The sequence below is a fragment of the Nansenia antarctica genome, assembly GCF_963989245.1.
Source record: "Nansenia antarctica genome assembly, chromosome: 12".
NCBI classification, from domain to species: domain Eukaryota; kingdom Metazoa; phylum Chordata; class Actinopteri; order Argentiniformes; family Microstomatidae; genus Nansenia; species Nansenia antarctica.
The window spans coordinates 1,301,724-1,320,370 of NC_137682.1; the positions used below are offsets into that span (position 1 = coordinate 1,301,724).

General features: G+C 43.2%; 1 protein-coding gene across 1 annotated transcript; it reads left to right on the forward strand.

Annotated features, from left to right (window-relative positions):
• The first annotated feature begins 264 nt into the window (after positions 1–264).
• LOC308168298 (uncharacterized protein) lies at positions 265–18,268 on the forward strand. Its single transcript, XM_080542830.1, has 11 exons — positions 265–396; positions 1,607–2,371; positions 8,765–8,920; positions 9,186–9,297; positions 9,775–9,922; positions 10,049–10,096; positions 11,745–11,822; positions 12,590–12,727; positions 13,750–13,833; positions 15,047–15,097; positions 17,401–18,268. The coding sequence occupies exons 2-11, from the start codon at positions 1,645–1,647 to the stop codon at positions 17,509–17,511; spliced, it is 1,653 nt and encodes a 550-aa protein (XP_080398956.1). The 5' UTR covers positions 265–396; positions 1,607–1,644; the 3' UTR covers positions 17,512–18,268.
• The last annotated feature ends 379 nt before the right edge of the window (positions 18,269–18,647 follow it).

The window sequence follows — 18,647 nt, forward strand, 5'->3', positions numbered from 1 at the left end:
AAAACAAAAACAAGAAAAAACTATGTACTTAACATGTCCGAAAAGGAGTAGGAAGAAGCATAAGATTATTTAATCCTACCCCTTCTCCAATACTCAGAGATTAATAATTAATAATCTACAGTTAACTTCAAAATTAATATAATAATAATAATAAAATTAATAACAACTGTTACTCTCTTAAAACCGGAAAAAGACGGGGGGGGACCGGATGACCGGATGTGACGCCTACTCCACCAGCGACACTTCCTGTCTTCATTGAATGAGGTTTAGCTAACCAGATCATAGCTGGATGTTGTGGTCCGCTTAACACGAATAAGAATTAAAAACATAAACCTGCTAAACGTTGAACATTTCACCTCAGAAACAGGCCGACATTCACAAAACTGCAGGTTAACGGTGAGTGTTGAAGTCGCGTTATCCTTGACATATTATTATCATTATATTTGGTGTTGTTGGGCTCCTAGCATAGCATAGCAGCTACCTCCAGGTTCGCTTTCCAACCGTTTTTTCTTTTTATCTCACCAAAGAACGCAATGTCCATGTGCATTCAGCAGCACATCTTGTACTTGTACACGTGCAGAACAGAACAGAGGGGGTTTAGAAGATTGACTCGGTGGTTTAGGTAATAGAAGATAACCTGCTGTTTCCCATCGGATCTGGATTCGGGGGGATCAGTCTAATTCCTGAAATAGAATGAAACGTTGTTGCAAAATGTGTTTAGTTTCTAAGCACGTGTACACTTTCTCTCAGACTCTCGCGGTCTTGTGATTTTGTATTCAACATTATGACGGTTATATTTTATATTCACACACCCTGTATGTTATATATTTACCATGCAACCGTTTAAATGAATGTTTTAATTCCAGAGGTTAGTCCTCCCCCTCGGCTAGCTCCTGCAGCAACACGCCAGACTGAGCTTAGTCCACCTGATCAGCTTGATCACTTACAGCTGGTTGTTTTACCTCCAAAATGATCCACCTGACCTGGGAATGACATGTGATGTTTTACACATGCGGCCGTCGAGCCTCCGAGGGGCGTATCGAGTGGAAGCTAAGCTAGCTGCTAAGCGCAGTAATTGCACTCATTCAATCCATAGCCCTGCTAAGTTCTAACGTTAGCAGCTGTGCATCCTGCAAAAAATTGCAGGATAATTTGAAATGGTCACTTCTTGCTTGGCTGTAGCTCGTTATAATGACTGTAGTGACCAGCTGTTATTAAAGCACAATACGACTTGGGACAAATTGGGATCTAGCTACTATGTGGAATGGAATGGAATGGACTTTATTTGTCATTGCTACAGTACAGGTACCAAACAACGAAATTTAGGAGGGGTGGCTCCCCTGGTGTTAGGAAAGGGGGGAAAAAAAAGAACATTTTAGAAAAAGTGCCCATGTGCCCATGTTATGTAGTTATCAATGCAATATGTCCCACACACATTAAACACATATGTATAATATGTACCATTATTAATCAGGCTTGCACATTGAATTTACCCATAGATTTACTGCATACATGTATAGTTTTATCACTTAATTTACTCTCTTCTTCATCTCACCCCTCTGCTCTTCCTCTGTCTCCTCCTCCCTTCTCCTCCTCCTCTTCCCAGGCGACGAGCTGGCGCAGGTCGTGGGGTGCCCGTGGACGATGAGAGACAGCGGCGGCAGCCTAGCTCAGAACCGCTGGCAGGGCGAGCTGGGCTTGGCCGTGGGCCAGGAGGACAGCGGGGGTGGAGGTGGAGGTATCCCCGGGGGGCACCTCATGGACCCCACCTCCACCCACCACGCGCCCAGCCCCATACACCTGAAACTGGAGCAAAAGGAGAGGGCCTGGGACCCCTCAGAGTACATGGAGCAAGTGGAGGAGGACGACGACGGGGATGCTGAAGAGGAGGAGGAGGAGAAGGAGATTGATTTCGAAGGTGGAAGCTGGGATGAAGAAGAGGAAGAAGAGGAGGAGGAAGATGGAGAGGAGGCGGAGGTGGAATGGGAGGTCCCAAACATGCCGACTACATCTCTATCGGACCATCGGCATCACCAGCAACGAGAACTGTCACAGGAAGAGGATGAGGAGGAGGAGGAGGCCGAATATGAAGCAGGGAACTTGCCTAGGATCCCTATCCAGGCTCGGCTTAACGGGCTCAGGCAGCGCAGGCTGGGACGCTGGCAGAAGCTCCGCTCCCACGCGGGCCTGCGGTTCCGCATGACCCAGCACTGGAAGACCTGGCGCCAGCGTGCCCAGTGGGTGGGGACCCTGGGGCACAGGAGGGCGCGGAGGTGGCGCCAGTACAGCCTGTACGCCAACCGGCAGAGGAGGAACCAGGGCCTGAGCAGCCCCCAATCAGAGGAGGAGAGATTCAGTGGGTCTGAGAGAGGTGAGATATTATGAATGAAGGAATACACTACTTTCATCTTGAAGGGGATATCATCAGCTGACACCTTCAGAATCTTACAGGAAGCTGTGCCAGTGTTGTTAGTGTCATTATAAGCCCAGTGTAGGTAGATGTTTTTTCCTCTATGGAAATGTCCATTTCATTTGACGACATAAAATGCCAGCCAGTCTATTCTTTTTTTTTGTGACCAAGATTTTTTTATTGCTTTTAACAACACATAACAATGACAATACAGAACAAGAAAGGAAGGGAGGGAAAAAAGAAAGAAAACAAAAAAGAAAAGGGGTAGTGTAGCAGACAAGTCACAGCCAAATAGTAGAAATACAACACAATCCGGACTGGGATAAATGGAAAATCTAATCACAGAGCAGTCAGGTTGGTCAAGTTCAATGAATAAGCCTTCCACGCATCAACTGTACTGGGCCTTGCTTTTGTTCAATCTGGCCGTTGTGCACTCAAGATTCACAATCCTCTGTAAAGAGTAAAACCAAAAAGTGTTCATACTGAAATCAGGTGTTATCCAATGTTGAAGAATAGTTTTTTTTGCAGAGGTGAAACCAGCAAATAGCATTTTCTTTTGCGTAATACTTAAATCAAAATCAGAGTTGTCATTGAGCAAACATAAACATAGATTAGGAACATAGTCAATCTTAAATAATTTGGACATTACAGAGTTGACATGGTTCCAAAAATTGGCCACGACTGGACACTCCCAGAACATATGGAGAAATGAACCCGGTGTGGGGGTAGGGCAGAATTGACAGTAGTAGTTGGGTTGTAGTTTCATTAAGTATCTTCTGTATGGTGTAGCATAGGCCCTGTGGATGACTTTAAAATGAATTAACTGATGAGATACATTTTTTGAGGTTGAATTGAGATTAGACCATATTGTGTCCCAGTTTGGGTGGAAATCCAATTCACCAAGCTCTCGGTTCCATAAAGCCTCAACCGCAAGTGGTTTTTTAATTGCGTCCACTAGATTGCGATAGATTCTGGATACACAGCCACGAGAGGTTGGGGTATGTTCAATCCAGGCTATCATGGGGTGAGTTGGAAGTGGGGAGCGCCAAGGCACTCCATAGGCCTTGAGTGAGGACCTCAGCTGTAGATAGACAAAATATGATGACGCTGGAAGGACAAACTTAGTTTGGAGGTGCTGAAACGAATCTAGGCCATCATTGTCATACAAGTCTCTGAGAGTATTTACACCCCGAGAGCTCCATGTTTGCTGGGTGAATGGTCGGTTACCCGACATCAAGTTTGGGTTATTCCATAAAGGAGTGGAGGAACAGAATCGCAAGGAACCTCCCATGATTTTCTCAGACGCTTTCCACACCTTACGGGCGTTATCTATAATGCAACCAAATCTATGACCGTGCCTGAGAAAAGTAAATCCTCTAATCTGACTGGACTGACCAGACCTGCCTCTATTGACCTCCAAGGTACTTTGGAATTTGGATTCACCCAGGTACGTAAGGCTTGAGTCTGAAAAGCTAAATAATACAACTTAAAATCTGGAACTGCCATCCCGCCCGACAATTTGGGTTGTTGCAAAGTTGTAAGACGGATTCTCGGGCGTTTGCCAGCCCATATGAACCTTGAGACCAACGAATTAATATCATCAAAGTATTTGGGGGGTGGGGGTAATGGTAACATGGAAAACAGGAAGTTGATCCTTGGCAAAACATTCATCTTGATTATCGTGGCTCTGCCCTGAAGAGATATTTTGAGGCTATCCCATCTTTGAATATCCGTTTTGATTTTGTTCAAGGTTACATCAAAGTTGTCTTTAATTATCCGTGGTATGGTTGGGTATATAGTGATGCCAAGGTAAGTACATTTATCTTTCACCGGGATATGTCTAGGGAGACAGGAGGTTCTTGCTGAAGGACTAAGGGGCATTAGAATTGACTTCATCCAGTTAATCTTATAGCCTGACAATCTACCGAAATCTTCAAACATTTCTAACACATGGCGGGCAGAAGTATCAATATTATCTAGAAATAATAGAATGTCATCAGCATATAATGAGATGTGGTGGCTATGATCTAGAATTGAAATAGGGGAAATGTAAGTACTCTGATGGCCTGGGCTAAGGGCTCAAGAGAGAGACAGAACAAGAATGGCGACAATGGGCAGCCCTGCCTAGCCGAGCGCTCCAGTTGGATTGGAGGGGAAATAACATTAGCTGTGAGAACAGAAGCGGTTGGTGCATTATACAGAGTCTTAATCATAGCAATGAAATTAACCCCAAAGCCAAGATGGTCTAAAACAGCCCACATGTAGTTCCATTCAAGCCGATCGAAAGCCTTCTCAGCGTCAAGCGAAAATACTGCACACGGGCTGAGAGAGCTATCGGTTAAATTGATGATATGAAGCAGTCTGCGTATATTGTCCAATGCAAGGCGTCCCTTCATGAACCCTGTCTGGTCTTCACTGATCAAGGCGTCTGTTACAGCCTCCAATCGTATAGCCAAAACCTTAGCATACAGTTTCTGGTCACACGAGATCAGGGAGATAGGCTCTCCCCTTTTCTAACAAAAGAGAGATAAGGGCAACTTTTTGATCTCTGTGAAAATCACCTCTGGATATAGCATCATTAAAGGAGTCCATAATAAGAGGACCTATCAAATCCCAAAGTACTAAATACAGTTCTGGTGGAAGACCATCTAAGCCCGGCGATTTTCCTTTCTGTAAAGATTGAAGGGCATTGTGTAGCTCAGGGGTGTCCAAACTACGGCCCACGGGCCAACTGCGGCCAATGGTCCGTTTTTAATTGGCCCAAAACAAATTCAAAAAATATAATTATTCTGTCATTTCTAATTGCAATTGCGGCATTGCGCCGACGTGGTGGCGGGGGCGCTGTTTCGCAAATAAGTTAGCTTTCGTTTTCGCTAGCGAAATAGCTGATAGTTGATGTTGACTGCTCAAGGAGAATACATATTTGAAAGTACAGAATGCCTGAGAGCCTTATATTGCATTATATTACATTATATTTTGAATGGTCATCTGGTGCCTGAATATTGTGTTTTCCTTTACATAAATAATGACATTTCCACCATAAGTTGATGCAGAAAGGTCACAAATTGGTGCATATCAATTCACCAGAATGCAAGAAATTAAGTGTTTGATGTTTAAGGACCCCCAGACAGCCCTGCTTCATGGTTCCCCCCCGATGTCAAACACCACTGGTACCACTTCCGCCTCATTTTGAGCCAGGAAAAACCCTGTACACATCATCCACCAAGAAGCCCTCTGTGCCAAGGCAGTCCAGCTTAATGATGTGATGAACACAGTTGTGAAAACTATCAACATAATTAGAGCACGAGGGCTCTACCACAGAGAATATTTCAAGTGTTCCTATCTGATGTTGATGCTGAATATGGGGACGAGCTCTATCACTCTGACTAAGAAGCAATCTGAGGCTGCTGTTTTGAGAATGAGCCGTCTTTATAAAAAAAAGAAAAAAACATTAATGGAAAGTTATGATATGGGCTGTTTTTCTTTAAGCATATTCAGGTATCAAGCATACTTTACCTACATTTGATTAACTTTAATACATTAGAGGTGAGGCGATACCTCACCTCTAGTGAGTGGCCCGGCCTTGAGTATATTTTTCTGTATGTGGCCCTCTGTGAAAAAAGTTTGGACACCCCTGGTGTAGCTCCTTTAAGTCAAGAGGGCAGTCAAGAACCTCCCTTTCAGTCTGTGATATCTTAGGTAAATTGAGGCCATGAAGGAACGCCTTGCAGCGAGATGTATCATAATCTATGTCAGATTGGTACAGGTTGGAGTAAAATGTTTGAAATATACTATTCACAGCTTGGGGAGCAGTATGAACAGTGCCCGCAGAATCTCTAATAGCATTTATAGAGGCTTGGCTTTCATTCTCCTTCAGTCTCAGTGCCAATAAGCGGCTGGGCCTTTCAGCATCAAAATAATATCTCTGTCTTGTTCTATGAGGGATAAATTCAGCCTTTGAGAGAGATATAGCATTATATTCTCCTTTGAGACAAGCGAGCCGTGTGGCTTGATCTTCTGTAAAATATTTTTTTTGTAAATTTTCTACTGTTTTCTACTGTTTTTATTTCAACTTTATTTCCTTCTCTAGCTCATTAAAACGCTTGTTACGTGCTTTAGAGAGAGTGGAGGAGAACGAAATACAAAGGCCCCTGAGAAAACATTTGTTTGTTTCCCACAAAATTCGAGGATTGTCACACTGTGCTCTGTTTATAGCAAGAAATACTTCAAATTCATCTTTGAGAAACATCGAAAAGTCAGGGTTTGTCAACAAAGTGGTGTTAAACCGCCACCTAGTGGCCTTGTCAGTATTAGCAGAGAGCTGAATCTTGCATGCCACAGGTGAGTGATCAGACAACAGTATTGGCAGAATATCAATTGGGGACATGGAAGGAATGAGGGATGGGCTTACAAAAATAAAATCAATTCTGGAAAAATATTTATGTCTGTTAGAATAAAATGTATAATTTCTGGCCTTATTATTCTGAATTCTCCACACATCAACAACGTTTAAATCCATTATAAATGCGTTTAGAAATGCAGTTTATTGTGAGCTTACATTAACTGGAGAGGACATGTCTAATGAGGGATCGAGGACAGAATTGAAGTCACCACCTACTATTAAATGATAGCCTACAGAGGTTTCTAATAATGTGTTACTGATATCTGGTAGAAATTCTGCGTCGACTTCATTAGGGGCATAAATGCTAGCATCAATTTAACCTGGTTTATTTTCGTCTTTATGTAAACAAATCGGCCCTGTTTGTCATTTCTTATCTGGTCGAGAGTCAAATGCAACCTCCTGTCAACCAAGACGAGCACACCTCGGGTCTTATTTTGAGCGCAAGAGTGCTTTAAATATTTGTTCTGAAAACGTGTAACGTCACATTCCTTAACTCATTGACTGCCAAAGACGCCAATTGGCGTCTTATAGAATAGTAACGTTGACTGCCAAAGACGCCAAGTCCTTTCTATCGTTGAAATCTAAAGCAGACCCCATGGCAGTGTCGTGGCTGATTAGGTGGTCAGTTCCATCCCGTCACCATCCTCGATCCCCGGGTCATTGACAGCGGTAGAGTGCCCTCGGTCGGGTGGGTCGCACGGGTCCTGTAGACAGCTTCAAGGATCGGATGAAGTCCTCTGCTCTGGACGGACAGTCGAAGGACATCTTTTTGCCATCATGCAGCTCCATTTTGAGAGTAGCGGGGTAGATTAGGAAAGGCTGCAGACCCATGGCATGATGCGCATCCTTGATGACCGTGTTGAACCCCTTCCTCTTGGTTGTAGTTGGGGCACTGTAGTCTGGGAAGAACAGGAGGGTGGATGTGTCTTGCTTCACTGGATATATCTTCCTAGCTTCTTTTAGGATGGTGGTCCTGTCCTGCCATCTCAATAGACGGAAGATGAGGGTACCTGTCCTGCCATCTCAATAGACGGAAGATGAGGGTACGGGGGCTTTATACAGTAACTATGGCTTCTTTTAGGATGGTGGTCCTGTCCTGCCATCTCAATAGAAGATGAGGGTACGGGGGCGATTATATCTGCGGTGAGCACGGTCGATCTCGATGACTCGGCCAGCCAAGGAGGGAATCAACTTCACCAGGTTAGCTTTGAGGTAGCCTGCAGCATCAGAGCCCTCCAACGACTCTGGTAAGCCTACCAGACGTAGATTATTTCGCCGGGCCCTATCTTCCATGTCAGCTGCTGTTTTCTCTGTGAGTTGTTCCACCTGCTTTCGGAGTTCAGCAATGCTATCATGTCTGTCCTCGCAGGCCAGCCAACTGAACGGAGTCGATGCGGCTCTGGGTCTTCTGGGCTAGCTTAGCTTAGCTTGGTGCTCGATATCCGTTTTCATACCTCGGACATACTCGTTGGTCTTTTCGATGTCGATTTTGATTGAGCAAAGCTGAGGGGTTAGGATGGAATCCACAGCATCTCTGATGGCCGAGGTGATAGCTGTGTTCAGGATGGATTGCTGTTCTTGCAGCGCTAGCCTGATACCGTCAGCAATGGCGGCGTCGAGGTCTTCTTTAGAGATGGATGTATCTTTACATTTCTTCTTAGTTGGAGAGTTTTCACCCTCTCTTTTGCGACTTCCCGTAGCAGGGGATGTGTTCATTGCTGTTTCTAATATATTATTCGATAAATTGTAAAGTATAATTAGTGTAATTAAGTGGCAAAGTGAGCAGACAAGAAGACTACGTGTGCATCGTCAACGAGTGGTCACGTCCCAGCCAGTCTATTCTGAACTGGATTCACTGAAGAGATGAGATGCTTAAAGTGCTTATGTTTTAACGTGATTGTGACAATAGAGCGATGTTCTCACTATAACTAACAACATTGTGGTCTCTGTAGATGAGCGGTTGAACGGTTACTCTGGCGACTACCAGGCCAGCCAGGTGGGCAACATGGGGGAACGAGGGAGAAGGGAACCAGAGACCCCCTACTCTGCTGTGCGTGAGAAGCCTGTCGAGGTCGCCCTCACTGAGGAACACATGAGCTGCGTGCATAGTAAGTATGATTGTTGAATGAAATTACCACCTCTTCAAATATATATATATATATATATATATATATATATATATATATATATTTTAAAAATGCTGTTAGCTTAAAAGAAAAAAGTGTAATCTGTAAAAAATAAATGATACAGGGCAGGACACGCTTGCCGCCGTTGGTGTGTGAATGGGTGTGTGAGAGGCCGTTGTAAAGCGCTTTGGAATAAGGCATTCATGTACGACTTAGCTTGACTGTTCATGTCGTTGTGTTTTCCCAGCTTTCCTGGGTGAATCTCTCCAGCAGTACGGCAGCCTGATCCCCATCCACGTTGATGATGTGGTGGAGAAACTACAGGACATGTTCACTGAGAACTTCTCTCAGCCTCACAGGTCTGAAACTAACACACACACACACACACACACCATCTACTTGTAAAATCTGGTGTCCCTGATGTCTGCCTTTTAAATGTGCATCATAAAAAGACTTCAGCTCTTGGCTGAAACTAGGTGGAGTGTAAACAGAATCCGTCTGTTCTAGAACTCTTATGCCAGTCTAATTTTAGACCCTCTAGCAAATGAAGTCTTTCTAACATTTCCTACACATTGTGCCCAGAGATTGTGAGGCTAAGGAAACCGCCCACAAGGGCCACACACGTATGAGGATGTTGATTCAAATGACTCCTAATATGACGATGTTCAAAATGTTGCACAGAAAATGACTTTGACCATCTTCTACTCTTTTCTCCATCACTAGCTAGCTGTGTACTACAGAAATGACCAACTAGGAAGAATCATTTCTAACCAGGAAGAATAACAACTCAAATGATCTGTTATTGACCTTACTTGGTTCCCATGTTGTTTACACAGGAAAACAGTGGTGCAGCACCTAATTCAGTCCTACCAGAGGTCGTCTGGCACGGCCATGGTGCGAGGGTTCCGCGTCAACTATAAGAAACACGTCCTGACCATGGACGACCTGAGCACGCTGTATGGACAGAACTGGCTGAACGACCAGGTGGGGCGGCCCTTACCTTCACTGACCACCGCCTACAAAGGACACATACATTATAGACAATGTATTTGTATTTATTTATAGACCAGCTTGGCATTGTGGTGATACAATGTTTCCTTTTTTCTGTAGGTCATGAATATGTATGGGGATCTGGTGATGGATTCTGTGCCTGAGAAGGTAGGGGAAACAAGTCATTTGAAATACAATAATTGACAATGATTTAATAAAGACCATTCATTCATTCATTCATTCATTCATTCAATTGACAATGATTTTTCCATTGTAAAAACATAATGCATGGATTACACTAAGGATGTAACGATACACTCAACTCACGATTCGATACGATTGACTGGAAGATATTATTTTGCAGAGTAGGCCCGATGCTGGGTCTCTGTGTTTTGCCTTTCGGGTGGTTTAGTAACCCTAGAAGATCTTCCTGACATTTCACATCTGTACACAAACTCACAAAAGTATAAAAAACACTGCCACGTAAAAAACACCATTAAAATATGCTGGCTCGTAAGGCCGCTTCTCTCTTCAAATCTCCTCAGCTCCTCCATGAGCTACGTTAATTCCCGTCATATAGTTTGGTATATATCTATATGAGTAGAAAGCACAGCACCTCTTGGAATTTCTTCAATAGCACTTTTAGTTTTGGAATTACGGTAATGAGACCAAGTTGTGTTAATGCTGTTGTTTTTTTAATGGAGTGTTGCGATTCGTTTTTCATTTCACCGATTTTAATCATCTCATAATATTTGTATCGATAATGAACTGTCTCGCGATGCATCGTCACATCCCTACTATACACTGTACATATTGTCATCGTGTACATCAGATGAGACTATCCTGCCTCTAGCGTATGAGACTATCCTGCCTCTAGCGTATGAGACTATCCTGCCTCTAACATATGAGACTATCCTGCCTCTAACATATGAGACTATCCTGCCTCTCTCTAGCATCTGAGACTATCCTGCCTCTAACATACGAGACTATCCTGCCTCTAACATATGAGACTATCCTGCCTCTAACATATGAGACTATCCTGCCTCTAACATATGAGACTATCCTGCCTCTAACATCTGAGACTATCCTGCCTCTCTAACATATGAGACTATCCTGCCTCTAACATATGAGACTATCCTGCCTCTAACATCTGAGACTATCCTGCCTCTCTAACAGATGAGACTATCCTGCCTCTAACATGTGAGACTATCCTGCCTCTTAGCATGTGAGACTATCCTGCCTCTAACATATGAGACTATCCTGCCTCTAACATATGAGACTATCCTGCCTCTAACATATGAGACTATCCTGCCTCTAACATATGAGACTATCCTGCCTCTAACATACGAGACTATCCTGCCTCTAACATATGAGACTATCCTGCCTCTAACAGATGAGACTATCCTGCCTCTAACATATGAGACTATCCTGCCTCTGGCATATGAGACTATCCTGCCTCTCTAACATATGAGACTATCCTGCCTCTGACATATGAGACTATCCTGCCTCTCTAACATATGAGACTATCCTGCCTCTGACATATGAGACTATCCTGCCTCTAAACATGTGAGACTATCCTGCCTCTAACATATGAGACTATCCTGCCTCTTAGCATGTGAGACTATCCTGCCTCTAACATATGAGACTATCCTGCCTCTAACATATGAGACTATCCTGCCTCTAACATATGAGACTATCCTGCCTCTAACATATGAGACTATCCTGCCTCTAACATATGAGACTATCCTGCCTCGAGCGTATGAGACTATCCTGCCTCGAGCATCTAATCGCTTTCTCCAAAACGTTCTTCTCCCAGGTCCATTTCTTCAACAGCTTCTTCTACGACAAGTTGAGGACGAAAGGCTATGACGGAGTCAAGCGGTGGACAAAGCATGTAAGTAATCAGAATGTCACATTAGTATACACACATCCATTATTTAACAGGTGCTAGGTATAAAAAAAACACACTCACACCATATCATCCCATAGATTTGATTATAGCACATCACTTTAACAAAGCTTTCTGTTTAGCTTACACCTGCTTTTCATGACGCTTTATCACTCAGTCAGTCAGACGTTTATTCAGATAGTGACAAATGCATTTTTTAAATTTACAACAACCTACAAAACCCCCCAACTAGCAAGCCAAGACCACACATGCAGTGAAGAGATAGTTTCTCTATGCTGCTTCTCTTCCTATCATGTGTTTGATAACTCAGACTAGTACCCCCCTAACACTGGCCGACTCAGGGGGGGGCGACCGCCCCTCCTGGTGCCCCCACGGTTGAAAAACGTCTCTCAAGTGCCCTTTTGAGTGGCAAAAATGCCCTTTTGAGTGGCGAAAATGAGAGGACGTGCCCTATTGGTGCCCCTCCAATGGTCTCAACTTGACCATGTGCCCCCACAGTTGAAAAACGTCGCACTAAAGTGCCCTTTTGAGTGGCAAAATTAGAGGATGTGCCCTATTGGCTGCTCTTCCAATGGTCTAAACTTGACCATGTGCACTGATGGGGTCCCATGTTGTGCAGTAGGTGCCCTTTTTTTCTTTTCGCCCCCCCTGACCTTCAAACAGCCTGAGTCCGCCACTGCCCCCAAATGCAAGTTAGCATTTAGATGACCATCTCACACCATCTCACACAGAGAAATGTTTCTCCCTCTCAGGTGGACATCTTCCAGAAGGATCTGCTGTTGATCCCCATCCACCTGGAGGTCCACTGGTCGCTGGTCAGCGTCGACATCCCCCGCAGGGCCATCACCTACTTCGACTCCCAGCGCACTCTGAACCGCCGCTGCCCAAAGGTGAGACATGATAATAATAATAATAATAATAATAATAACTTTAATTTATATAGCGCCTTTCAAAAACCCAAGGACGCTTTACAAAGGGATGAAACGGACAGACAAAACAGAAAACAAACAAAGCAGAAAGTAAAACAGTGACTAGGGGCCAAAGGCCTTGGAGAACAGGTGGGTTTTGAGGGCTAGTTTGAAGGAGTCCAGGGTGGGGGCGTTGCGGATCACTGTGGGGAGGGAGTTCCAGAGGGTAGGTGCAGCCACACTGAAGGCTCTGTCTCCAAAGGTCCGTAGGTTGGTGCGGGGGGGGGGGGGGGGGGACAGCAGGCCCATGTCTGCAGGCCGCAGGTTCATGATATGACATGATATCACATGATATGATGTGAAAGGCAGGGTTTGAACTCAGGTCTCCCACGCGGATGACACAAGCGCCTACTACCATTAGACCAAGCAAGTCTACTACCATTAGACCAAGCAAGTCTACTACCATTAGACCAAGCAAGTCTACTACCATTAGACCAAGCAAGTCTACTACCATTAGACCAAGCAAGTCTACTTCCATTAGACCAAGCAAGTCTACTACCATTAGACCAAGCAAGTCTACTACCATTAGACCAAGCAAGTCTACTACCATTAGACCAAGCAAGTCTACTACCATTAGACCAAGCAAGTCTACTACCATTAGACCAAGCAAGTCTACTACCATTAGACCAAGCAGACATCCTAATCAAGTCACACATCACCCCCACTACACCTAGAACACTGACACAGAGAGGGTAAGTGTGATATTATGCCTGTTTAAAAATAAATACAAAAATAAATAAATATAATAAATGTTATTTTCTATGAAATCAGTCTACATACAGTGCTTACAGGTTTTAGAATGAGTGACATGAAGCATATCTACATGAGTATGCCATAATTGCATCGAATATTATGTCTTGTTTAAACATTTTCATAACTTAATCATTAGTCACATTGAGATTAATTTTAGTGAAATTCAACACTTTTCTCTTCCACTTTTCCAGCACATTAGAAAGTACCTGCAGGCGGAGGCAGTCAAGACAGACCAGAGAGATTTCCTTACAGGGTGGAAAGGCTTTTTCAAAATGGTGAGAACGATTCATACTGTTGTGTAACCAAAGTTGTGTGTTTGTGTTTGTGTTAATATATATGTTACGGTACATGTGGGAATACGGTACATGTGGGAAAACTAGGGTTATGGTTAGGTGCTAGGGTGCTACGGTTAGGGTTAGGGTTAGGGTTAGACTTGCCAGCATGTACCAAGTCGACGTAGCACCTAACCCTAACCCTAGTTTTCCCACATGTACCGTCTTCCCACATGTACCGTAACATATATACAGTTAGGTCTACACAATTTCCATAATTCTGGCTCTGTATGCCACCACAATAGATTTGAAATGAAACAACCGAGAGGGAATTGAAGTGCAGACTTTCAGCTTTAATTCAAGGGGTTGAACAAAAATATTGTATGAAACGTTTAGGAATTGCAACCATTTTTATATACAGACCCCTATTTTCAGGAGCTCAAAAGTAATTGGGCAAATTAACAAAATCATAAATAAAATGTTGATTTTTAATACTTTGTCGAGAATCCTTTGCAGGCAATGACAGCCTGAAGTCTGGAACCCATGGACATCACCAAAAATGCTGGGTTTCCTCCTTTGTGATGCTTTGCCAGGCCTTTACTGCAGCAGTCTTCTTTTTTTCTCTGAATGTACCAAACAGTTAATTTGGCCACTCCTAATGTTCCCGCTATCTCTCTGGTGGATTTTTTGGTTGTTTCCGCAGCCTAAGGATGGCCTGTTTCACTTGCATTGAGAGCTCTGTTGACTGCATGTTGTGCGTATACAGACACAGCTTCCAAATGCAAATGCCACACTTGGAATCAACGCAGACCTTTTACAGTCTGCTTAATTGATAAAGAAATAATGAAGGAATAAATAGCCCATACTGACCCATGAAACAGCTTTTGAGTCAATTGTCCAAATACTTTTGGTCCCTTGAAAAAGAGGGAGCTACATATTAAAGAGCTGTAATTCCTTAACCCTTCCTTAAAATTTGGATGTGAATACCCTTTCCCGAGATTCTGCACTTTAAGCCCATATAACTGTAACTTGAAGATGTTTTGGTAAACAGCTAAAATGACAAAAATGATGTCTGTGTCCAAATATATATGGACCTAACTGTATATATATATGCCATTTAGCTAATGCTTTTATCCAAAGCGACTTACATTGCAGTAATTGCATGCATAGATAATATTTGTATGTGTTCATTTACTTTTTACTCTGTGTGTTTCAGAATGTGGGCCGACAAAACAACGACAGTGACTGTGGTGCGTTCGTTCTTCAGGTAGGTCTGAACTTTCACTGCAGTTTCACACTCCTGTTGTTCAGATCCCCTCTCTTGATCAAGATGATCAACTTGTGTATATCACAAACTCTTCCGTTTAGGGCTGGGAATTGCATGGGATCTCACAATACGATATTATCAAGATAGGCGCACAGCAATGTTTCTTTTGGAGAGCAGCAGCTCAGCTGCCATGGACACCATGCCTATCCAGTGTTTTATGTTCTGGGCCCTGGACAGTCTGGACGGATTGATGGCAGCTGCTGGATTGAAAATCAGGTGTAGTGCTGAGGCACAAATGTGTACATTTCAAGCCTGCAAACTGCGACACTTTAAAATGAATGTGCAGTAACACTATGTGCAATATGACAACCCTAGGGTACACAAGGTTGCAGAGAATAGGAAATGTTAGAATAGGTATAGCATAGCATAGAGTACAGCACAGTGTTTTATTTGTACAGTATAGTATAGTAGATAGTGTACATAGCCTTTATTTATGTAAACCAGCTCCTTTCCCTTTCCTTGTTTTTTCTAGTTTTTTTTTTCTTTCCTAGCACCAGGGGAGCCCCCCCTCCCAAATTTCGTTGTTTGGTACCTGTACTGTATCAATGACAATAAAGACCATTCATTCATTCATGTAATCTGCACAAGTTTTCTAGCCTTAACAGTGCTGGTTTAACGGCGCTACTCAGCCAATGGAATCTGTGCGTTCTGATAAGACAATGGAATCTGTGCATTCTGATAAGCATTGTTTGCTCGAGTCAGTCAGTGAGATGAGAGACACACACACACACACACACACAGGGGATGACGAGACGAGAGACTACTCAGAGAAATAAGTTAGAGAAACGTCGTGGCGTGCTCCAAAAGAAGAAAGGTAGACAGTGAAAACAGCTTTTAATGAAGAACGGACAGACTCTTACATTCATTCTTCCCTCGGGCAGTTCAAAACACATGTCTGATATGTCCGGAGACCGTGGCGATTATTAAAAGCAGCACTGTGAAGCGCCACTACGAGACTAAACACACATCTTTTGAGAAAACATATCCACTCAAATCTGAACTGAGGACACAGAAAATACACGATCTTAAGAGCCCGATATGATCTATCCAGCAGAATCCTCCTAACACATTCATTCACTGTTCAACAACGTGCTGCTAAGTCTGCTCTACTTTTGTCGTCGTCATCATCGCTTATCCTAAAATATCTCCAAACTGCTGACATGCATTGCTCCTCCTCAGCCTATCTGCTACGAGAGGTTACACTACATTGCCATAAAACGGTATCGGGAGCGGTTGTATCGGAGTAGTTTTACGATTACGGTTAAGAGTACATGAGCACGGCATCGGGTATGAGTACTAGTATCGGTGCATCCTTAATTATTACAGGTACTACTATGTATTATCTGAGTTCTGTATACACAATGATGAGTCAGTGTATCCACAGATTCCCTACTTATCTGGCTCTGTCCTTTTGCATTATTATTTTTTTACTCAAGTGTTTTTTATTTAGTTTTCAGAGACATTACAGTACGCAACAGACATAAGCACACAGACAAAACAGCGAAAACAACAAAACAAAACAAAGACAGAAACAAAAATAATAATAAATAACAGTTCACTTACACTATAATAACATATACTTCTCATATATAATACAACGCCATTTTTAAGAAGTAAGAGGCATTGTTAGACGTTCCACGTAAGAAATGAAAGGCTGCCACACTGCACTAAACCTCCCAGTTGATCCCTGCAATGTGTATCTCATCTTTTCCACCTTGAGAAAGTACATTGTCCTTTTGTGATGTTTCCAAACTGTCTCTCTCTCTCTGTTTCAGTACTGTGATGTTTCCAAACCGTCTCTCTCTCTGTTTCAGTACTGTGATGTTTCCAAACTGTCTCTCTCTCTGTTTCAGTACTGTGATGTTTCCAAACCGTCTCTCTCTCTGTTTCAGTACTGTGATGTTTCCAAACTGTCTCTCTCTCTGTTTCAGTACTGTGATGTTTCCAAACCGTCTCTCTCTCTGTTTCAGTACTGTGATGTTTCCAAACCGTCTCTCTCTCTGTTTCAGTACTGTGATGTTTCCAAACCGTCTCTCTCTCTGTTTCAGTACTGTGATGTTTCCAAACCGTCTCTCTCTCTGTTTCAGTACTGTGATGTTTCCAAACCGTCTCTCTCTCTGTTTCAGTACTGTGATGTTTCCAAACCGTCTCTCTCTCTGTTTCAGTACTGTGATGTTTCCAAACTGTCTCTCTCTCTGTTTCAGTACTGTGATGTTTCCAAACCGTCTCTCTCTCTGTTTCAGTACTGCAAGTGTCTGGCGCTGGGACAGCCGTTCAACTTCGGCCAGCAGGACATGCCCAAACTCAGGAGGCTCATGTACAAAGAACTGTGTCACTGCAAGCTCTCACTGTGACGTCACGCCTCCGAGGGACCCAGGTAGTGAGCGAGGGACAGATGGATGGACGGACGGACGGACGAATGAACGAACGAGGGAGGGAGGGAGGGAGGAAGTGAGTGACTGAAAGAAAGGAAAAGAGGAACTTTTCAAAGAACTATTTCCTCTGACGACATCCAGAGAGTTTACGACAACTACTACAGAGGGTGTTTTATCCTTTCAGCCTATTTTTATTTTATTTTTTATCTCTTATCTCTCTATCTCTCTATCTCTCTCTCTCTCTCTCTCTCTCTCTCTCTCTCTCTCTCTCTCTCTCTCTCTCTCTCTCTCCCTCTCTCCCTCTTCCTCCTATGATGAGCCTAGTTTTTATTTCATGTTTATGGTTATTTTTTTGTGGTTGACAGAGGCCAAGTCATCAAACATGTTCTCTGTTTGTCAATGACTATCACCCGACCCAGCCCGAACAGACGCGCTTGAACAGTGGTTATTCTTGAACTTTCGTTCGTTTTTTCTCTTGTTCAGTAAACGTGTTGCTATGCCTATCGTTACAAGGTTTTAACTGAGGACAGTACTTATGTTTCTTTTTTTTTGATTGAATAAATCTTACCGAGTCTGACTCGCATTGGATCACCATTGTCAGCTTACAGAATGGTATCAGTGGTGTGTTAGCCCCCCTTTCTTTTTTGTAACTAAGACGACTTTGTTGATAGGTTTGTGTTCTGTCTTTTGTTTATATCTCTTGGGGGCCGGAGTTGATGGAACATAGTTGACTGTTTCATATCTTCTAAAAACGCATTATGGTTGCTAAGAATAAACAAGTACATGGCAAGGAACACATGAAAAGTGGATACTTCTCTTATACTGTGTGTGTGTGTGTGTGTGTGTGTGTGTGTGTGTGTGTGTGTAACAACAAACAAAAAATGGTTGAATGGTCATATTGCATTCTGACAGTGGTGACGGTGCAATTTGAACCAATATAGAAGAGTGGGTGTGGTGGTGGTGGAGGATGCTCGTGTTAATGTTGTGTTTCTTATATGTGTCTCATGAATCATTTACATGACTATAGTATAGCAGGTCACAGTCACCATTATTGAGTAAGTGTGTGTGACTAAAACGCAGGGGGCTATTTGATGATGTGGGTGTGACTCACACTG